This window comes from Pholcus phalangioides, unplaced genomic scaffold (genome assembly GCF_987345545.1).
Source record: "Pholcus phalangioides strain wild (caught in Gottingen) unplaced genomic scaffold, Ppha-v1.0 ptg000019l_1, whole genome shotgun sequence".
Taxonomy (NCBI): domain Eukaryota; kingdom Metazoa; phylum Arthropoda; class Arachnida; order Araneae; family Pholcidae; genus Pholcus; species Pholcus phalangioides.
Window position 1 is genome coordinate 6,686,382 of NW_028301612.1, and position 23,861 is coordinate 6,710,242.

The 23,861-nt window shown below is 33.8% G+C and overlaps 1 protein-coding gene across 1 annotated transcript in view; it reads left to right on the forward strand.

Moving 5' to 3' along the window:
• Nucleotides 1–23,861, forward strand: part of Atg2 (Autophagy-related 2) — a 78,107-nt gene that overhangs the window by 8,137 nt on the left and 46,109 nt on the right. The window contains exons 3-17 of the mRNA XM_089248260.1: nucleotides 1,862–2,011; nucleotides 2,124–2,226; nucleotides 2,861–3,056; nucleotides 3,271–3,444; nucleotides 3,739–3,835; nucleotides 6,120–6,290; nucleotides 8,454–8,582; nucleotides 8,715–8,765; nucleotides 9,080–9,371; nucleotides 16,199–16,358; nucleotides 16,463–16,561; nucleotides 16,684–16,845; nucleotides 20,010–20,092; nucleotides 20,595–20,767; nucleotides 21,451–21,556. Coding sequence (XP_089104386.1) covers nucleotides 1,862–2,011; nucleotides 2,124–2,226; nucleotides 2,861–3,056; nucleotides 3,271–3,444; nucleotides 3,739–3,835; nucleotides 6,120–6,290; nucleotides 8,454–8,582; nucleotides 8,715–8,765; nucleotides 9,080–9,371; nucleotides 16,199–16,358; nucleotides 16,463–16,561; nucleotides 16,684–16,845; nucleotides 20,010–20,092; nucleotides 20,595–20,767; nucleotides 21,451–21,556 — 2,146 coding nt within the window. The remainder of the gene's footprint in view (nucleotides 1–1,861; nucleotides 2,012–2,123; nucleotides 2,227–2,860; nucleotides 3,057–3,270; nucleotides 3,445–3,738; nucleotides 3,836–6,119; nucleotides 6,291–8,453; nucleotides 8,583–8,714; nucleotides 8,766–9,079; nucleotides 9,372–16,198; nucleotides 16,359–16,462; nucleotides 16,562–16,683; nucleotides 16,846–20,009; nucleotides 20,093–20,594; nucleotides 20,768–21,450; nucleotides 21,557–23,861) is intronic.

Below are 23,861 nucleotides of genomic sequence, written 5' to 3' on the forward strand. Positions count from 1 at the left end.
CCTTCCAAAGATCTGGTTGCTTGCGTCTCACTGAATCATGCAGACACTTAAGGACTCTCATGTGTCAAATTACCTGTCGAAACATCACATTCCCTCTCCAATACTTCCACAGCCAACTTATTCCTGTTTGTCCCATGTGACTTTTTCCTGTTTTCTTGGATAAAAAATTTGCTTAACCCATTAACGACGACTTTGATTTTTTTTTAAACAAAAATAATGAGTGGAACCACTTTCACCATGTATTGTCAAAGAAAAAAACATAAAATTTAGAATTAGAATGGCAAATTTTCTTACCAACCAGGGTTAAGGGCCAATGATTCTCAGGTTCCAAAGAAGAGCAGCGATGAAGGCACTGAGGAAGTGACAAAAGGAGGCTTGCAATACGTATTTACATCTTTGTATGAACAATGGCAAAAATTCATAATTGCACAGGGTAGTTATTTCGAAGGAAACATCAAATAAACAGGTTCTATCTGCCTCTATTCTTCCATAATAAAATAAGTTTCAGAATTTTTTTAATGTAATAGTGATACTTATTTTCCTCAGAAATGAGAATCGTAGATTGTACTATAGAAACTATGTAGCAAGTCCTAGGTGTAAATCTGATTAATCCATGAGACAAATAAATTTGTATGACTTAGGATTAGGAGGAACGTAATTGTTTCCTCATGCTGTGCTAGGCGATAAGTTACATAACAAGATCTGTTCATTAAAACATCGGAATATACACATTATTTTATCAATGATAATGTTCAAATATTTCTACACTGTTTAAAATGCCACACAAGTAAATTATGCTCTTTACTCTCTCTCTTTCTCTCTCTCTCTCACATATGCTCTTATGAATTGAGATCTTGCATAATTCCAGGGTTTAAAATGGATAAAAAATTCCTTTCGCAAAAAAGAAAAAATGCGGGGAAAAACTTTAGCAAAATGCTACAATGCTAATGTAATGATTTATGGTTGGATTTGTATTCGTTGTGTACCTCCTGTATGCATTTTTGCAAAAGTGACTACTACTCTTTTCGCATTCTACAATATTCTTTCGCATTTTGCGAAAAATGTGGTCATAACTTAAACCCTGCATAATTCGGATGGGAGTTAAGCGTAGTTATGAATGTGATGTTATGTAAGTGATGAACAATGAATTTTCTATTCTTGTCAGTATGTCAAAGAGACTCACTTTATGCTTTCCAAATTGGTATGGCAAAAAGCTATGGCAAGGTGATCACAACCGGTTTTTTCATGGGTGGGAAAGAGAAAAGCAAGCCAGGTGCTTTCTCAGAACACACCCAAACATGCATTGTCAGGACCCACCTTCTATTTTCTCCATCCATCTACAAAAGGCTTACAATACAAACTTTATATTTGAAAGTCTTGACAGCAGCACTTCACAATCATGAAACATGAATGACTTAGACATCATTAAAACTTAGGGCTACGCACAAGGCCATAGCGAGAGGGAGGGGGCCATGGGTTATGTCCTTCCTTTCTTGAAATGTGATGAAAATCACTGATAGTTATGGAATAGCATGGGTTAAGTCTATTGTTCTATAGCTTTGATTCCCTACCCTCTTCCCAGAATAGCAGTGTATCCTAGCTTTTTGCATGCTTGATAAGCTAGGATAGCTTGGCCATGTATGATCTGAGAGAAATTCAACAGATGGTAGTGTAACACGTTAGCCATTTGTATTAATTATGATATCATGTTTAAAAAATTCTGATCATAAAACTAAACATCAAAAAAAGTTGGCATGTTTTTGAGCTTTTAATCCGGAATAAATATATCCAGGTTAGGGTAGAAGAAAACTGACTTCAACATTTCAACATTAATCTTTCTTCAACTTTCTTCTTAATAAAGTGTCCATGTTCGGGTCAATGTGGGAAAGTATGACAACAAGCTTACAGCTGGCTGAGGAATGTCTGCAGGAGAAATTAGAAAATGAGCCAGAATTTGTCTCAGCTGAGCCAATCGATGCAGTTAACCTCATGGTATCAGCAATTAATCTGGGTAAATATATTTTCAACTATATCATCATTAAAAAAAATTTATAAAAGTATATGCATATGTGAATCTCCAATTCTAATCTTTGAAACACATTTCATTAATTTATTGTATTCAGTGGTTGCGAAGATGAAATTCAAGCTTGTTGATACAGTTATAAAGATTGAAAATGTATTAGAAAGTGGTGATATTGGTGTTGCTTTGGAGATTAGAATCAAAAGGTGAGTTGTCTTTGCCTTGTATTTTCACTTCTTTTGAGGGTTATGTACTGTATCTGAAAATAGCACATCAGAATGAACAAATATTTTCCATTGCAGTTAGATTGTTATTGTTTACTACAGGGCTTGACAAATCCTAGGTCACCATGATAACTAAAAAATTGTCATTGATCACTTTTTTTTTTTACATATAGTAACTGAATTGAAGTCTGAGGGCAACACAAAATTATTGAAAATTATGGTTGTGTGTCTGCTAGCATGGAAAGGGGTTCCTAAGTCTCTGACAAGTCAAGTAATACACTATTTTGTTTAATGCGGGGGGGGGGGGTGCTTGGCATCAATAAAATTTTGCTGATGCCTAAATTCTTTTTATATTTATCATGTCCTGGTTTGTTAATTTTTTAAATAAATTTGGATTATCCTCGAGCAGCTTAACTGTGTGGATAATCAAGAGTCTGCTGTAGTTCGCACTCTGGAAAATGTTTTGAAGGGAATATAAAAATTGTGTATCTGGTAAACATCTTCAAAGCAAGATTAAAAATAATTGTAATTAGTTTTATTCTAATTAGGCTTATCTCTTTATTTTAATATATACATGTTGATGTCGCACATTAGCTTTCTAAATTTTTAATTTCAGTGCTGAATGTTTTGATGAAATTGGTGTCGAGACTTCGAGTGGAAGCAATGAAAACTTGAGTGCATATGAATCTAGTGGGAATCAGACTACTGCCTATTCAGTCAAGAAGTGTATGCTTGAAGGCATCAGTCTTTACACTGCCCTCTTCTCTTCATCAAGTACATCTGGGGAAGGAATGCCTACTACTTCATCAGAGGTATGCAAGCAAAGAAAAATCTTTTATTTAGCCTCAACAAGTTTTCTGTTGTGTTGGCTATAAAAGCTGTCAAGAGTAATGGTTATTATTTGGAATTCAATGTATTAAATGTTTCCAACTTCCATGCAGGCACTTAGATTTGAAATATTCATTTAGTGAGCAATACAATTTTTCTGAAATTTCAATTCAATTTTTCCCAATGTTCAAATTATAGACTTATCTGTCACCTGGTTCACCAGAAATGCCACCGCCACACACATCTCTGCACTCTGATAAGAAAGCAAGTGAAGGTATTCTGCCCACAGAGCCAATACTCATCTCACGGATCAACGGACAGCAGCAGCTGCGTCTGAAATTGAAGCAAAATGAAGGGATAGTTGGGCCTAAAGTACTATATCCTAGACATTGTTTTTTATTATCCTAATTATTCTCATTATAACTATTTTAAATCAATTTAAAATTGATATTTCAAAGCAGTTTATCTCAATACTTACCAAGTGAACTGTACAGTAGTTTTACTTTCTTCGATTGATTAATTAGATAGTTATTTTTTAAATTTTATAAACATAAGTATTTTATTTTTATCTATATGCATGTATTGTTATCAATAAATATTTAGAAATATTTTGTTTTAAACTCGTCAATAGTGATAAAAAATTTATATCAAATACCTCATTTACAGGTCGACATTGAAGCCAATCTGGGTCTAGTCAATTTCTTTCTCACTCCTTTCCAAGTTCATATGCTGATAGAGTTAGCACATGGACTGGCCAAACCAAGTATTTACATGTTTTATTCTCTTATCTCATTTTTCTTCCTTTCCTTTTATTCATAGTTTTGAAAGTTTTGAATACATATATGATGATATAAAAATCATGATTAACTATTATAATTTAAGCATAGGAATGAAATAATTTTTCTAATAACAACGATAAGTTGAGCTATTCCATAGTTTCATCACCTTATTTATATAGTCAAACCTCTCTATCTCGAAACTGATGGGACCAAAAAAATTTCAGGATAGAGAGTTTTTGGAAAATAGAGGGGTTTTTTTGATAAAAAAGAAAAAAAACATGTCAAAAATGGTAAAAAATTTGATTGATTAAAAAATTAAAAAAATACCATACTACATTTTACTTACTATATACTAATAAAATTATTGGCTAATTTCTTGCTTCAAGAAAACCTTTTTTGTACTAATGCCTTAATTTTCTGAAATTTCATCTTCGATATTGTTCCAAGATTCTGAGAATTTCAAGTGAACCACCAGATCTGATCCTTCATCACTGATATGACTGGTTCCAAACCTGCAGTTGGAACCCACAAACAAAATTTTCTCTGTTGGCTGACGTTTTGCTATTCTGATCGAGCCGTCCACATGATATCTATACTCTCTGTCAATCATAGTTTTCGCCTATGATTGGAAGATCCATCAACACAATGGATCACAAAATCAAGAATCCTCTCTTTCAGAAATGAAGATCAATTTCGTTCACCTTTTGAGAAAAGCCAGATTTATGTGAAAGGAAAGGAATTTTTGTGTTTTCTTTTTACTATCATTGGACTTCGCCTTTGAGGTAGAGAATTTTTCAAAAATTACTTCGAGACAGAGCAGTGAAAATGCATTTATTTAGTGCAGTAAATGCAAGGATTTTTAATTCTTCGAGATATAGAGTTTTTCAAGAAATAGAGTTCTTAAGAAAGAGAGGTTTGACTGTATTCTCATTTCTTAAACATTTCATTCTGTATTTAACATGCATCTATTAATCATAATATCTCATAATTGTGAAGTTTAAACTGTAATTATAAGTTTTGAGTTTTCTCAAAGCATATGGAAACTTCCTATCATTTTCTTGTACCTTTATAGAATACTCTACAGCAGGAGCTTTCAATCTTTTTGCTATAGCAGCTTTCGCTATCTGCATTTGCTTTTCCTGAGCTTCAAAAATTTGCAAACACATCCCATGTGTTCTATTTCTACCAGAATAGTGCTTTAAAAAAAAAAAAGAACTGATCACTGAGTATTTAAAAAATTCAAAATCACCTTCTTAAGTTCGATAACTACTATTCTATGGAATTCCAGGAGGGACAAATTTCAATAGTGTATGCACTAGCTTTGAAAGATGTGAATAGTGAGATAACATAAACTTTTTACCTGAGCTGATTGAATTCAGGTTCCATTGTTGGTTTTGCTTCTGAAGCCGCCACCATCCAAAATTTCGTTTTATCACAACTCAGTCATTTTATTCACAAAAATGTTCTTAAAAATTCATAATTTAAAACTGAAAAGTGGAATGAATTAAAAAATTGTCTATCTAATATGTGAACACAACAAATTAATATCTGAAGTATGAATGGCTGGTTGCCAAGTGGAAATGAAGATGAAGTTCATAAAAGAAATTCACGATGCCTCTGCAGAGAATCAAACCGTCAACCTCTCACAGTTCAGATGATGGCTCGGTTGGTGGTTCGGAGAAGCATTGTGAATTTTCTTTCTGAACTTCATCTTCATCTCCACTTGGTAAAACAGTCTAAAGTACATGGGGGGGGGGGGGGGAAATTAAAATATATATAGTAACCACAAAATAATGTGAAAATTAAATATAAACATTTGATAAACACTTATACTGCTGACATTTCTAGGACAGTTTTATTGTTATTTTTATTGACGGATTGTTTTATCAAGTTTATTCTTCCTGGGGTCAGAAAAACTTGGTAATATATTTTTGCTATGCTGAACTATTTTGAATTTCCATGGTAAAAATTATTTATGGCCTATTTTTAACATTTATGGATAGAGAAAGGGTGGTAAGAAAGAGTTCTCAACTATTTATGCATAAACTTTCTATGCCTTATGCATGCTTTATGTTCATTTTGTAGGTTTTAAAACTGACTGAGTTCAAGTGATTATAATCATAGTAATTTAAAAATGTTTCAAAAAATATGTAAGAAATAGTTATTCTGCTTGATCAAGAGGTCTTGATCTTTTAAAATAATTTCTTTTTTTAAGAAATGAATTCATTTTACTTTGAGTCATCTAGAGACTTTCTTATCTGTTTTAAGGTTCTTCTGAGAAGAACAACTCTTCAAAATGCCCTCCTACTGCCAGCAACAGGCCAATGAGACCAGAGGACTTTGCACTAATTGAGCAAGAATTGCAGAGACAGCATAAAAAACTGAGCGGTCATTCAAGGTCACTTCAGAACCATTGTGGCTGGTCTTCTCAATCCCTTGGTTAGTTTTAAGCAGACTAAATTAGGAGCAATATACATTTTTATTGCTAAAAAGAAAATAGTTTTCCCTGTTTTAATAAATAATTTCTACTTAATGCACATCTGATGTGTTTCATTTCATGGGAATTGTTTTGTTGGAATTTAGAAACTAAAAAGTGCCACTTTTTAAGACAATGATTCCATGAAAGTTTACCTCCTTATTTAGCTGATGTTTTACTTGCAAACATGATGGAGAAATCTGTACATCTGACTTCAAAAAAAGTTTTTATTGTTTTGCAAAATTTGCTGTATGCCTACCTGATTTGTTAAGTGTAAATAGTGCTGAGCATTCTTTCCCCTCTGCTTTTTGTGAAACCTCACCACAGGCTTCATAAGCTACAATTTTAAAATTTGAGCTTTTATAGTCCGTTTCAGGTTAACTTTGCAATGAAGAGGAAGCTACGAGGGAACCGCATCACTCGTTACTATGACAAATAATACAAATACAACGCCACAACAGGCAAATTGCCCAACGAGGTGGCTGACTTAAGAACATCATGGATCCCGAGCCATTTTTTGGAGGCCCTACCTACTACTACTACACCACACATGCACCCCGCCCACACTTCCCCTGAATTGAAATTTGAAATCTTTTTTTTTATTGAAAAGTATCTTAGTAACTCCTATTAACCTGGTTTTCACGTTTGAATTTGGGAATAGCCCCAAATAATAATAATAAAAATGATACGAAAAAATTTAGAATTCTTTTACTCACTTTTCTTGCCGAAATTTCTGTCGCTCACACACTTGAACGCATATACATCGATGCCACTTGTTATCACTACAGTTTTAGTCATTTTTTATGGATTCCCATTCCAGGGAATCCTCACTTGAAGTAGTAGAACTATCAGATTCTCTATTACTTATTGATTGTTGTTGCTCCAACATGTGTTCCATCAGGCCATCTGCAATCCAAAATTCCTCTTCTTTTCAATAACATGCTTTATGCTTTATTGCCAAAAAGAATGGAGAACGTTTTAGCATGTCTATCTCTGGTGAAAAGAAAGATACAACTGTCACAGAAGGAAAAAATACACTGCAAGCCTAAACCATTGTGGGTCTCTTTCTCTTGCTTATCTTATTATCTGGAGACACACTGAAGGGGCATCTGGAGGAACAGCCTCTGCTGTGGGGGAGAAAATGGTGTTGGTGTGGGTGCAAAAGAGACGATACTTATGTCAACACCCTCCGCTATCGGCTTTGGAATTCAGAAGCAACCCCTATCCTGCGAACTCGGCAAGAAATAAATAATTTAAAAAAAGGGGGGTGCCTGGAATCGTAACCTATACCCATAAAAAGAGCCTCTCACAATGGTATCTGTGCTGTCGTGAAAGAGGGACACTTCCTGTAATCTATGAGTGAATATCTTAATTCGCTGGAGGCTATTTTCGGGAGAAAAAAAAACTGATCGAATATTGGTCTGGGTGTGTAGGCCTATAACTACATGCAAAACTCAATGAAAAATTGTATCTATTGGAAAATTCAACAAAATGACGATATAAAATATATAATTGTGCAACCAAAAAAAGCACGAGTGATATTGGCGGGGAAAATTTCTTGGAAATCGCGCCAAAATGTTCTTGAGCTCGCCGTGGATTTTTGATAATGGTAACCAATATTTTTTCTAATTTAAAAATTTTAAACGAATATACATTAGTTCAAAACGGTATTTTTTCAGTATCTTTTTCGAAATCATAAAAAAATTTGAAATATTCTATATAAATGATCATCAGAAACCTCCGATGTATGGGAACTATATTTTACGTTGAAGGAATACACTCTCTACCTTTCTCTTCACTGCAAACTTAACCTGAAACAAAATATAGAAATGTTACCACAGTTGTTAATATTTAAAACATTTGTAGAAAATATTATATTTTATATGTAGAGTGATCTGCCAAATTTCATCATTAATTGCTTTTAAAACAATTTTGAATGTAAAGATGTAAATTCCTTGAATTTTCTTTTATGCCTCTTATACCTTTAATGCCATGCAAAATCTTTCATCTGCTTGCAAAATTGTAAAATATGTTTCTTTCATCAACGTAAGTGAAAAATCCGTTTCAAAAAATCATGAAGTTTCAATAAATATTTATCTGCTTCAATGCTACTTTTATCTCTGCAGATGATTCAGAAGAGTTTCATCTCATGACAATGGAAAATAAAGTCCCAATGGAAGTGCCAGTTATAAATGAGGAACTCCAAGAGTCTTCTTGCAGTAGCAGTTTGACAAGTGAAAGTTTGCCTTATACGTGTGAGTGTGTAATCTTTGTTTTTTTGTTTATTATTTTATCTATGGCTTTTTTGTTTGTTATATACGATGTATGTTTGTTAATATATGAAGAAAAAGAAAAAGTTCTGAAGCATAACTTCTTTTCTTGATTAGCATGTACAGGAGGTGCTTCCGATGGTTGTAGCACAAGAAGAAAGTCAAAAAGTAAATTTTTTTCCTTCAAACTAATCATGGTTTTGCCAAAATTAGTTGACATGAATATATTTATATATTTTTTTCAATATATATATATATATATTAGAAAAAAATTAAGAAATAATATGGAAAAATGAAAAAAAAATTAACTTGGCATTCTTTTTTTATAGTTTTTTAACTCACTTTTTACTCATAAATAAATCTTATTATTTGTAATGATATTATTGTTATTTAGCTATCATGTATGCTATAATCTGTATTTGTTTTTATCTATGTTCATGTAGTGTATTTCAAATTTCATTTCTGAAATTGTTTTTCACAAGGTTCAACTTTACAAACTCTACTTACTGATTCATTGACTGAATCAACTCAATTACGAGCCTCCTGTAGTAGCCTATGTGTTGTTATTCTTCACGAAGATGCTATCATGGATCCGACAAACAAGGATAGTATACTACTAAATTACAGGTCTCATGAAAATATAGCCTTCCTCCGATCCCGTGCCGAGAAATATTTTGATGAACTCACAACCCTTGCTTTGGAAGGGCTTGATTTCAAAGACTTCAGCAGTGTTAAAGAAAAGATCTCAAGATTGTGCCAAACAAACCAAATCAGGTAATTTATTTATTTTGTATGAATATGATTTGAATATAATCTGACCATTTTCTGCACTTGCAAGCTACGATTTCAATATGATGATAGGCATAGCCATAAGATAATGAAGACAAGAAGTAAATAATCTCTTTACGTACAGGCTTGTAGCAACTAATTTGAAGTAGGCTCTCACAATATAACTAGTTTCCTTATTCACATATTAGAAAGAAAAAAAAATTGGCAGTATATTTCAGTTTCGCCCTCATCGTCTCTTTCTCACCTTCCCCTATTTTTTCTCTCTCTTCACTAAACAGGAGTATAGAAAGAACGGGGAGGGGGAATAACGTCTGTTAATAGGACTACAATAAAGCTTTGTAATGATGAAAAAAAGAGGTAAAAAACAGGAAGAGCTGGAATGATAGTTCAAATGCTAATTTGCATTTGGATGATATATCTCGTCCGAGATTGCAAAAGGGTTATTGAAATGGCGTAACAATGAAAATTTAATGAAATATATACATAGCTTATCCAGAGAGTAAATATACATCATTTGTGGGCAGAAAAGCAATCTTTTATTTCATATGTTGGCGAAAAAACTCTGGCTCCTTTCTTTCAAACTGAGCACAACTCAGTTCTATCACCATCTATGGGCGATTTACTACCTAGTGAGTTGTACCGGAAGTGTAACTGTGTGTGTACCTAACTGAGTGTGTATGTAGTGTTGTGTTTGATTTTTCAGTGCCGCCATCTATATTTCAGAAGTAAAGTGAATGATGTGTTATGATTGAATTACATTTGTACTGTTTGTAGGTCTGTTGCTCTCTGTGGCGAGACTTTCTTAAGGGGAGATTGGCTCGCATTCGCGCCTTGAAGTTGGGAACCACAGAAAACCAACTTCAGCCGACCATCACTATGGCGACGGTGGGGTTCGAACCTGGATCCTCGCGATGCGAGTCCATCACTATGACCACTCAACCACCATAGTGGCTCTGGCTCAAACTATGATCCTTTTTCTTTTTTTCCCTTGCAGTCTTTCATCATTACTATGCTGGGTATGGTTTAAGTAGCAAATGCTTTGCAATGGCAGCACTTCAAAATCCTTGCTAAATGTGAAATATGCTCTGCCTTAAATTTTTGCTATACAAATATGAGTGTAACGAATAACGTTACTTCCCGGATTCTATTTTTATCTTTCCAAAATAACTTCGTCAGACAGATGACAATAATTATATGACAACTAATTTCTTTTCTTAAGACCTTTAATTCGGCGTCAATCTTTATATTTTACAACAGTTTAAGTCTGCCAAAACATGCATCGGTAAATTTGCTTTAGAGTTTTTTAACTTTAATATATCACAGATTTCAAACGTTCTCACCCGATCGGTCCATCAGCAACAGCCTTCTGGATGTCACTGTCACAAGAATGTGAACACTTCATTTCTTGACTTATCCGTGTGATCTCTTGGAGAGGGGGAGGCTCCATTGCAACAGCATCACCTGTCCAAAGAGATGAACCCAACGAATAACCCTTCACAGATGAGAGCCGGCATATCGTAGACAGTTCAACACAGGCTAAGCGATTTTTGACTAGATGAAGAGGACGATCAACGGATCGAACCGTGCTAGATCATCAACTCATGGCTGGAACAAGGCGGGATGGGATGAAATGAAACGTAAGGACGAACGTCCAAGAACCAACGTGACTGTTCGTTGCACACTACCGGCATATAAGGGAAAACTTCCCCATCTCACATTCCCGGAACCAATCCGTATCACGACTCGGCAGCGCTAGAATCGATGTAACATTTGAGAAATTTACATATTCACATGAACTAAAAATATTGCACGACATTCGGCATCTGGCAGCGCAAGAGATCATAACATGGCGGTCGATCGGCAGCACATGATATCGCCGATCGATCTCAGAATCAATGTTAAAGGTAATAAAAATATAAAAATGACTAGAAAAGGGCCATTTCCAGCGGGGCCTAAATGGTAACATTACATGAGGACCTAGTAAATATTCACAAACAAATATTTTTAGTTTTATGGGAATTGAATTCTCAATATGTAGTAAAGTGGTGCAGTGAATTGTCTGGCGTCAGGTCCGATATTCATGTATATGAAAAACAATCAGTGCATTGACACCATATGCATTCTACAAAAGCCAGAAAATCCTGAACTTCAATTTCAGTTGAAAAAAATCCATGGCTTCTGTTTTATGTGACAGAAAAGGCACTTTTGTAGACTAACATTTCACCCTATTGCTGTGGATAGGGTATATCTTTAAAAATAAAGTGGTTATGAATTTCTTTGCTGTAGGTGTAGTTTTGTTCATGCTGTTTTCATACATGTTCATTCTAAATTCAAGTGAATATCAGTTGGGCATATCAACTGAGGTCCATAAAACATCACCTACTGTGCCAAAGGATACTTACTGGTTCCATGAGTATGAAATCCACTTATGGCTGTATTCACCATTCGACATGCTGAAAAATGGATCAGTTGAAACCTGTTTTTCAACACAAAATTTATATTCTCGAAACAGTATCAAGTGAAACTCGTTTCAGTTTTTCGAGTATTTGGCATATATTAGCTTGGCAAGAGTAGATTTGATGCTGATTGGATGAAAGATGAAGTAGGGTTTTTGGTTTTGTAATGAAGTAGAAAACTCGACGATAGGATTCTTGTGTCTACATTTCTCAGCAATTTTCATTTCCATAAGCAAAATAATAATAATATGGTTACCTTCATCCCCCTTTTTGATGGAAATTCCACTTCAAACTATGTTTTTTTTTCCATCCCGAGATACCGATAATGATAGTTTTTCATTCTGCTACAGAATTGTTAATTCAGATTATTGCAAATAATTTATATCTAGTGGCGGATTGAAGTCAGTCGAGGCCCTAGGTACAAAAGGAAATATTGGGCCTCTTAAATTAGAAAAAGTATTAAGTTTGTGTTTCTCAGGGCCTCGGGCACGCCTGCCATTAAATCTGCCTCTGTTTAAATCAAATTGTATTTCCCCACATATAATCCACAGATGTGAATTTCCCTATTTTGAGAAAAAAAAATTATTTATTCACATATACAAATTTCATTAATCGTGAATGAAATCAAGGAAAACAGGTCATTGGGCAGGTTTCTGTAGAAAAAAATTTCAATTTTTTCTCCTCTCAACACTGTGTAAAATTTATATTTTAAAAAATACTGATAAAAATTATTTTTTGAAAAATAATTTCCAAATTTATCTGAGTTTTTTTTAATTATGATTGTTTTGTACCTGAAATCACAATTTTGCAAACATTAATAAGATAAACACATTACAATTAAAAAGTTCAAAATTCAGTAAATTTGATTTCCAAAAAAAATTAATATTATAGTGCTAATAGTAACTCCTTTTTGATGAACGTTGAATATTAAAGTAATTACTAAACATTAATAACCATATTTCCTATTATTAGCTAATTAAGTTAATATCTGAGACTACTACTTTTTTGTAATTATATATGTTGAAATGAACTTGCATGAAACCAACAGTAAAAGTTTCATCATTTCTTAAGATACTATTTTTTAGTGCAATCCTACACACAAGATGCCCTCCCCACCTTTTCCCCGTATAAAATGCTACATTCAACGGTTTTCTTTTTGAGTATGCACACTTATTAAAAAGTATGGTAGTATAAAAACTGTTTCAACATGTGTACCAGTTTTTTTTTATTAGCTTACACGAAACGTTAAATTCATTTGAAAACAGTTAAAGTTAAAACGACTTCCTTGAAACTGTGAGATTCTTAATAAAAGAAAAATCACCTATAAACAAAGTTTCAAATCTATAACAGTCAATACAAGCATTAGTGTATGGGCAAAATTATTTGTTATGTGTAACCCTTGACTGTATTACATTTGAATCATGTCCATGTTTAACTCAAGATTAAACTAATAGCCAAGTATAACGCATGTTAACTAATAGCCAAGACTAAAAAGTATTAAAAAAACAATTGGCATATATTCATATAGACGTCATTATATTGAAATCATTTTCCACCCCCTCTTTCTACTTGCAGCGTTGGTAGTTTGCAATCTGGATATTTTCTTTTTTTTTAAATATACTGTATTTACATATAATCGCAATAATCGAGTAATTTGTTGCTCTCAAAATTTACACTGTAACTTGAACATAACCAAGACACAAAATCAGAATTCATGTAACTACGTAAAAAAAGCTAAAATTTTCCTCATCTACGGAATAACAACAAATGAATTAGCAAAAATAATTTTTTTCATATTTATATGCAAGTATTTGAGATTGCTAAGAAATAATGGTACGTATAACACAAACACACAGGTTAAATAAATATTGGGATTTTCTTTCATGGCGTTATGAAATAACTGATTAATTTTTGGCTTATTTTCATCTTCAATGGCCATATTCTATCATGGATATGTGCTTTTGTCCTTCTTTTGCTCCCAAATACTTGTTTTATCTGAAAGCTTAAATATTATAAGATTACTCAGTACTTATTATAGATAGATTACTCAGATGTTATAAATTTCACTCAATCATTGCCCAATGCTGACATGAACTGCACATAAATAAGTTTTTAAAAGTAATTTCATGTTGAATTTTTGAATTGGTGTTTTGTACACAAATCACACACTAAAATCTTGATAAAATGATACTCTGCAGATCAAGAAAAAATACTGTTGTATCGAGAGGCAGCAGTTTAACATTAGACCATAGGAATTTCCAAACAGTACTTTCAAAATATCGATGTAGAGGGATTAGTTGTTATATCGAGTATCATTGTAGTGAGGTTTAACTGTAACTAATAAACCAGTGAACTGATACTTATATGCCAAATATTAATACACAAATGGAATGAAATGAGCTTTAACTATATGATTTTAAATAAAGAGCCTGCACCACAAAATTTCACAAAATTTTTGTTATGCATGTGTTTTTATTTGTGCAAACACTATGGATCCGGATTATAATGTTTTTCAAAAAACTATCATGAAGAAACGCTGAAAGCAGGAAAACGCTTTAAACAGGAAATCTTAAAAAGAATTAGTCACAGTACTGAGCAGGAAAACATTATAAGTGGGAATGTTATAAGCAAGATCGGTTGAATATAGAAGGAAAATTTCATGTTTTACATACTGCAGTGAAATATCATGTAGTGAATATTCCTGCGAAGGGGTAAAAAGCTAATAAAATCTAATATATTTTGCTTTGTATTGATATAAATATTTTCATATTAGTGATGAAACATTTCATACACAAATATATATTTTCGAATGTTGGTAAATATTGTATAAGTTGGGAATTAAAATGCACTATTGTAAATGATGTATATATTTCTGCTGGAAAATTTGTCCAAAGGAAAATAGGGGACACAGTGTTACTGTTACAATTTATCTATAAGGGTCCCTTTTGCCTAGGTATACATTTTTAGAGTTATAAGCAGTGCTCGTCTTAATGCCTGGGCCCCTCAAGAGAAGAGGGTGCCCCCACAAAAATGAGATCTGGTTGAAATTTTCTAGAATTTACTGGGTTAGGGGCAAAAAAATCACTCGTCCAGGGGCCCCATCATGCTGAGAAAATTTGAAACTGCATGCAAGTGACCATTCCTGCCATTCAAGAGATAGATATTCGTGATTTTTTTTCAGACCCATAGATTCATTATTTTCAGGGGGGGGGGGAAGAAACTTCCCACTGTGCTCCCCTTTATATTTTAACTTTTAGATCAGGACCATAACTAAACTGGGGCATTGCCCAAGGGCCCTCACAAATATGTACACTTTATTTTGCATAATAATAACCCTTTCGTCCCCCCCCCCTCTAAGAAAAGTCTGCACCAAGAGAGCTCACTACAGCCCTGCTTCAAATACCTAATAAACACATACTTATGCTATTAATATCAATACACGAGTATATTACATGTACAATTCTATCATTATTTAATAGTAATGAGCATTTTGTTAGCAGATAAAGTTGAGATTTGAAGAAAATCATAGAAAAGTATCATTACTCACCTTCTTTCACCACTTGTTGATGTCTTCAAGTTGTAGTGATGGCTTTCATTGATTGGGGATAATTATTTGCCATATATTTAATGCTTAAACACGGTCATTCATCACCTTATAATTCATAAATTATACTAAATTTCTAATTTCATTTGGGCTTGTCTCAAAAACAATCCAGCATGGCTGTCATTACTACTTCAATTTTGATGTTTGCTGCGACGATAACGCTCACTTCGCATGCCCTGAAACTCTATCCACCCTGCAGGATCACCAAGATCGGAGGTTCAGTTTAAGGCTCGAAAAACTGGTCGCTGGATCTTGATTCAGGAGCGGTGAACACCATTTTCGAGTTGGAGCATGGTTCGGAACCTAAATGTAGTTCTGAAACGCAACTGTTAATACGGCTGTTAGTCTCGCACTTTACACAGAAGTACTCTTTCACATCAGTAAGAGTGATAAGGTCAAAATTCACAATACATTGCAACAGCAGGAAGTCCCTACATCGAGTACTTAGTTCACCAACCTCTCAGTGACAGACATGAAAAGAAAGCTATTCAGAATTTGCTTTGAAATTGGGTTTAAAACACAAGGGATATATATGAAACACATAGACTTAACATTGCACTCATACCCCTTGTGCTTTAAACTTTTCAAATATATTCCATTCCATTTTTTTATCACAAAAAAAAAATTGTCATTAGTTGTGAAAATGCAGTGGATTTCTTTAGAAAAATTTCTTGTATTTTTTTTTTCCATCTATCAATCGAAAATAATTCAGGTAGTGGCTTCAAACTAGTTTTTTGTTTCATTCATTCCAGAATTTTAGCAAGCAGCGTTACATTTGAAGGTAGTGAGAAGACATCAACAGCACAACGACTATTCAGCACAGCCTTAACTATGTTAGATATGGAAGTTTCTGAATGTGTGTTCAACATTGCTGCTGATGGAAGCCTTCCAGCTAAACTGTCATGCACAGAGGTAAAGTTGTTTAGTACATCATAGACAGTGTAACGTACTTATAATCTTTGCATCTTGTTTATTATTCATGAGAATGCATATGTGTATGTTTTTCTCCCTCCTAGCTTATGTCTTTCAGTCATAATAATTTGAAAACAAATTTTGGAAATTCAAAGGAGCCTTGTGTCAGAATTAAATATGACAGAATCGATTATGGATCGCAAGTAAGTTTTTTGCTATTTTCAATAGAAAAATTAAATCAATAAGTTTAAGTTATTGTTATGCATTGTATTACTATTCTGTTGTTCTACTGCATTTTATAACTCTTTCTCTGGTCTCTTTGTAGACAAGACTCGCAAAGCTGCCAGCAAATAAAATCACATTCCACTTGGCACCTGTGGCTGTTGAAGTTGATATTTCCCTGACAGATCGCATCAGAGCTTTTCTTAATCCTGATCCAATATTTAATCGAAGAACCAAACGCTTTGAGTCATCACACTTTAGCTGGGTAAATCTTTTTTTTTTTTTCAGCATTACGATTGTATTGAAAAAAAAATTGCTATGCATGTTACACTGGGTTGTTTAGTTTAAACCACGTTGGTTTTAACCAAGTGGTTTTTTCAAAAAAATTACATAAAAGTGATTCAAATATAATTTTTTCCCTTGAAAAATATCATATTAGGTCATTATTAGTCAATATGTTTTATTCGTACCACATTTTATATTCTTGGGGTATATTCTCATGGTACATTTTTAAATGGTGTAAGATGATATTAAGTGGTTTTTTCCAAAAACAAATCTCATAAAAGTGGCCTATATATAAATTTTTTTTATATTAAGTGTCTTGGTTGCTCAGAGTTATATGTACAAGCCAAAATTTCTCACTCTTGCCACATTTTCCAACTATTGGCTACACTCTGATGCTCTATCTTTAGCAAATTCATGAATAAGGATTGCATTACACATCTTGATGTAGTGGTGTATTATCTCACGGGGGGGGGGGGGGGGTTCCTTCACAAAGAAGCAGCAACAGTAGTGACATCATTATGCTAGGGACAGGTGGTCTTATAATTCAATATAGACACCAGCTGCCCCTAAAGGGCAAAGATCAGTGTTCTAGTAGTTACATTACCTCACAGACATTTTCATTTTCTTTCCCATAAGAAGTAACATATCTCACACAGTATAGCACCCAGTCTTAAGATTCAATAACTTTTTTTTATACTTTTACCTTTAACCCTCTGGCTGCTCATCCCGCGATTTCCACGGGCAACTCAAATGTAGCAAAATCTGCTCATCTCGCGATTTCTGCGGGCATGTGTTTTTCTTCCTTTATTGAGAAGCGCATCCCGTTTTTTCCCTGTTTAACCACTGAAAAAAATTGTATACAGTATTAGACGTCTCATTTACGTTTTGGCCAACAGATGTCGTTAGTTGTCCACTCAATTGAGGCATTTGAAGGCATGTGGTATTACCGCTCAAACTTCACTTTTTGAGTGAAAAAAATTACGCAATTTTTGAAGCAATTTCGGTCCACAAATTGAGCAGTCAGAGGGTTAAGCCCAGTTAATCAAGGTTCAGTAATAACAGCTTAATGAAAAATAATCAGCTATATACAGGATGATTATAATTAAAGTTTTGAGTCCAAAACTGTACAGTAAGAGCTACTTGTCAGAATGACTTGAAAATTTGCATGGGTACTGTAGAAATTTTTGGAAAAAGAAAAAAATGGGTGAGTAGATGATGCTGTACTTGGCCAGCAGTATAATCTATTTTGTGCAACCACGTCATTTCAACAGTTCAACAGCATCAGTGTATGGATAGCACAACTTTTATCAAGATGCACATCGCAATACCAGCAAAGCAGCTGCTGAAGACCCATTTTGACAATAACAGAATGGCACGACACCTGTCTGGCCTTCAGTTCACCAGATCTTAACCCTTGCAACTTCTGGATGGGGGGGGTACCTCAAAATCTTAGGAACAAAGGTCGGATTGCAAAACATTGGTGATGTGCAAGCACATCCACATCATGACCATTACATAGTCTGATCCACTCGGCCGCTGTGGTGGTCGAGTGGTTATAGTGACAGACTCGCGATGCGAGGATCCGGGTTCGAACCCCACAGTGGTGGTTGGCTGAAGTTGGTTTTCTGTGGTTCCCAACTTCAAGGCGCAAATGCGAGCCGATCTCCCCATTAAAAAGTCTCGCCACAGAGAGCAACAGTCCTGCAACGATAAATCATTCAATCATAACACTTCACTCATAGTTAGAAAAACTGGTGGCAGATGGCAGCACTACACATAACAAGCATTACAGAGAAACAAAAAAAACTTCACGTCAGGTTTCACTACACGTACACGCGCATTCCCGCATGTACCGATTCATTGGGGGTGGGCGGGGGTGCATGTGTGGTGTAGCAGTAGTAGGTAGGGCCTCCAAGGAATGGCTCGGGAATCCATGATGTTCTTTAGTCACTCATTGGGCAATTTGCCTGCTGTGGCGTTGTATTTGTATTTGTTGTTGAATGAACATTTTTGTGCTTTCACCTCATTGCCAGATTATGATGGACAATATATTTAACATTTCTTGAGTAAGTTGTAGTTATTTGTTCAATTACTTCATTTTTGTGATGTTTTCATGAATTATGAAATTGTGCAATGCTAACTAAGTTATCATTTTGCCTGAATGGTCATCATTCCCATTCTGCAAGCAAATTTGAGTTCAATGAGTACATTGTTATTAATTTTCCCTTTTGCCATATAAAATTCCATTGCTTCAGGAATATTCATGTAAATTTTCAAGTCATTTTAACAATGGCTCTTCTACAGTGTTTTAAATTGGAACTTTAGATATATATAATCACCTTTTATATCGTAAATCATTGCTAATTAATCTGCATTACTTATGCTTCATTAAATATATTATATTCACCTAATTTTTATCACAGTTTCTGTAAAATAGCTTCCTAATTAAATATAATGAAATTAATTGGAGTAACCCATGGCCGTCATTTCAACCTTTTGCGGGGGTGGGGGGGGGCAAAGAGCATGTACTCAATATACGCATATATATATATACACACACACCACTTTTAGTATATTTTCAAAAGCCTGGGGGACAACGGCCCCCCCCCCTCAAAATGACGGACCTGAAAACACCCCCTTTATATTATATGGTTAATAGTAACATTAACAATTTTCAAACACAGTAATTCATTGAGTTCAGCAAAAAAATAATTAAATTGCAAAAGTTAGTTTTTACTAAAATGTAAGAGATATTTCTACAATAATTTATGTGGGAATAGGGAATAGTGTTAATTGCATTAACAAACATTTTATTTTAATTATTAGAAGTTTAAATGATTTTTCAGAAATTTTATTGTTTTTAATGTTAATGCTATTTGAACCAAAAAAAACCAGTTTAGACCATTTTTTTATCAACCCTGATGTTACGTTATTTTTGATTGCTTGACACATATTCTAAAATGATATTTATCTGACCTTAATATACATAAACAAAATTATTAAGTAAAAAATTTGGGTGAAGTAGGATTTTCTTACATGGATGTTTAGTTTGCTGTATAATATATTCGTCTTATAGAATGTGGGTTTTGTGAAAAATCAATGTCCAAAACATCATGAATTGACCTACTTACTTCTACATTTCAGAGAGAGGAAGAAAATAATTCCAGACGTGTGTCTCAAAAAACGGAAGTTCATGTTTCCAGTCCTTTTGTGATCGTGAATCTGAGGTGACTCCATCTTTTTCTTTCAATTATTGTAGTTATTTATTATAGTGTAACTATATAGAATTATTTTTTATTGAAATCACTGTTTAGAATCAACCTTATGTCAATCAATCCTTAGGTAAGACCAAATGTATCCAAAGTTGTTGCGTGGCTTCATGGCTTTTAAATCAGCTGTGTCTTCGTCAGGCTCATTCCTTTTTTAGAGTTCATGGAGGAAGAGGGATATCATGAAAATGGCCCCATAAAATATAACTATAGATAAAAAAATCTTCACTTTTTGAATAGCGTTAGTGCACCAACTATAAGCAGGCCTTTCATAATCCGCTGAAGTGTTGACCACTACCCTTGTGTGCAATTATTTTTTTATAAATCCCATTCATATCTTTTTAATTTCAATTTTTAGTTTTAGATGACAAACATTGCTTGATTCAATCTTATCTTTAGTGTGATGAAACCAAGTGTTTTGTGTTTACCAAAATCTTTTTATTCTTCGAAATTTTCCTAGATTTCCCATTCCTGATTTTCGTTCTCCTCATGATATGGAAAGAGCACCTTGGTGGCAACAGAACTTACGCAAAGAAGTTCTTGTGATGGAGATGATCGATACTTCTCTTGCTTTTACTGTTGATAGTGAACAAATTCAGCAGAAGATAGAATTGCAGTGCAGAGATTTCCATGGTAATTATGATGATATAAATAGCTTGTACTACTACTAAAGACTAAGCCAAACGTGCATCTCAAAAGCATTCCTCTGAGGAACTTCTAACAGATTAGTTCATGCCTGGAAGTGTTTGTATGCGAATGTAGAAGTGTGTAAGAAATCTGAAAGTAACCAAGCAGGAAGTGAGCGATATGGAAGTAATTAAAAAATGAAGTGTTTGTTCACTATATTTATGTCTGAGATATGTTAGCCATTTGTTTAAGTGCCCAATTAATTGAATAAATATGAAGAGTTTAGCAAAAAGCACTAGTTATGTCAAATTTTTGTTTCAGCTTCTGTGATATAAAGGTATATGGAATGCTGTCTGTTCCTAAAATTGAAAAAATTTGAAAGTGTTACCCTCCAAAGCAGAATGTTTGGCATTGTTCTGCAAGAGCTCTCGAGTGACTGGAAATGTTCTGCAGTAAAAATTCCCATAATAGTGTTTCACTACACTTTTCTTAAAATTCTTCCAGATTTTTCTGTAGTAGAGCATTGATTGCTCTATGACATACGTCACAGATTTTGGCATATTCTACTTTGTGGGGGCGGAGTGTTACTTTCTTTCATATATCATTTGTAAAATGTTATTTATGAGTCAGTTATTATTTATGTGCTATTTGAGATTTCTCTTCAATATATGATTTCTGTTTTGATTCAGGCCTTTTGAAAATGTCTGAAAATGAGGATCCTTTATCATTTCTAAGAGTTTCTGTTGATCCTGAGGCAGAGAAAGCAGTTAGTGATAGAGGATTTGACTGGCCTAGGTTTGTATATTTTTATAATACAGTAGTACATACACCACACATACACACAATTTGACACAAGCCTGTCACAGAACTCGTGTAGAATTTGAAAATTGTTAAGTTGTGGGAGAATACTTCCCATGCATGTTTATCTAACAATTCCATTCATGCACAGTCCCAAAGAATTTCAGCTTTGAATTTCCAGACACCACTGTACATAATTGTATTCGTGCATATGTTGATATGTATAGGTCACAAAATTTTTAATACAGCCATGTATATGAAATTGTACACAATATCAAAGTAATATTTAAATCTTCATTCTGAGAATTCTGGATTGTATGCAAGTTCACACCTATCTTTTAAGTACAATTTTTTATTTTTTACCCTCAAAGGTGTGGTTTGGGTAGATTATTATTACTTTTTAGAAATGTATGGCCAAATATTTATTCACAGTATGTATTTTTATGTGCCACCATCTTTTTTTTTCAATTAATAATGGTTATTGCAACATTAGCACCATTATTAATTATTTACCTGTTGCTTTGTTATGCTCAGACCTTTTTTAAATGGCAGCTAGTTTGTTTTAAGTTGATGCAGGAAAAAACACAGGAAATCTTGATTTTAGGCCATTGCTGTGCAGTCTCTGAGATAGAATCCTTGCCTTATGTCATGCAAAGCTATCAATAATATGGGGTTATAAAGTGTTGCTAACAGATTAGATCTTTGTGGGAAAAGACTGCTTATTTTCCATGATTTTTTTATTATTATTATTCAAACCCTCTTTTGTGATATAGTTGTCAACTTCTTCAATCTCTGTTGAATTTGCAGTTGAATTTGTTGAAGAATCATCAAATAAATCTTATTAAAGAAAAAGTAAAAAAGGTTTGTTTATAGGTCATTCTCACGAAATTGGCCTAACTTGTATACCCAGCAATTTATATTTAATATATTTGATACAGAACTTTTTTCCCACCACTTTCTATTTATATTCCAGTTTCCGAAAAGTTTCCACTCTGTTCATTTTTCATCAATAGATTTTTAAAATTTGCACGAACAAATTTTCATTTGTTGAAAAAATGTCCTCCTGGTTGTGCCCAGCCAATTTTTCAAATTTTAAAATGGTAACTTTCTATCCTAAAACAATTATTTTTTTTAGAATCAGTATACTTTACAAAGTACAGATGACTGTATCCTAAACAAAGATAATTAGAAAGAAAAGTCACATTCCTCTGTGGGGAAATAGAACCAACAACCTTGGGCGAATGTTCTACCATTAAATTACAGTAGACAGATATTTTCTTTCCTAAGAATACTGTGTTCCTTAAGGGCTGAACGGGACTGTGCAATAGACAGCCTCCTAACTCAGCAGCAGCTCATTACGAAATTAGCCTCCAGGCGACATAGAACGAAAACCTCTCTACTAATTATACGAAGTACACATGACGCACACTGTATATCAAGCGAAGATAATTGGAAAGAAAAGTCACATTCCTTTGTGGGGAATCGAACCACCAACCTCACACTTTCCGGGAGTGTGTTCTACCATTAAACTACAGAGGACAGACATTTTCTTTCCTAAGAACATTGTGTTCTTTTGGGCTGAACGGTACTGAACAGTACTATAGACAGCCTCCTAACTTGGCAGCAGCTTGTAACAAAATTAGCCTCCGACAGTATACTTTCATAATTCATATTTTTATTATTATTATAAATTATTTTATAAATAGTTCATAGCTAAATGAAAATCTTCCCTAGCTTTTTCCCCATTCATGACATTTAGAAAACATTGGTTTAAATCCTACAACACCTGTTGCCACCTATGAAATTTTGTAATGAATTAAGATGATTTTGTAATGGTTAAGAAGAATATGGCCATCACTTGAACCTTCTTTTAAATCAATTAGAATTGTAATTCACAAATTAGGTTTATTCAGGAAAAAAAGAGGAGTGTCTTTATTAAATGTTCTCCTGGCTACTTTTTTTGTGAGAAATATGTAATTGAAATTATTTTCACTTTGCCACATGGTTTCAGTTCAGAGACATCTATTTCTAAAAAGCACATGTTTTCAACATTTAGTTTTTGATCAGTGTTACGAAACATGTAAAAATGTCTTTCTCCTAGCATTAGATAACCAGAAGGATGGAGATGGTTCCATAACTTATGGTTCAACCATAAGTTAGGAGAAAAAAGTAAAAATACTTTTCTTTGAAAATACAACTCATGCTCTAGCGAAAAAACAGGGACAAGTCAGAAATTGGTTTTCCCTGTAAAATTGACAAAGAAAAGGTGCTAGAAACACAAATCACAAAAAAAGAAAAGTGC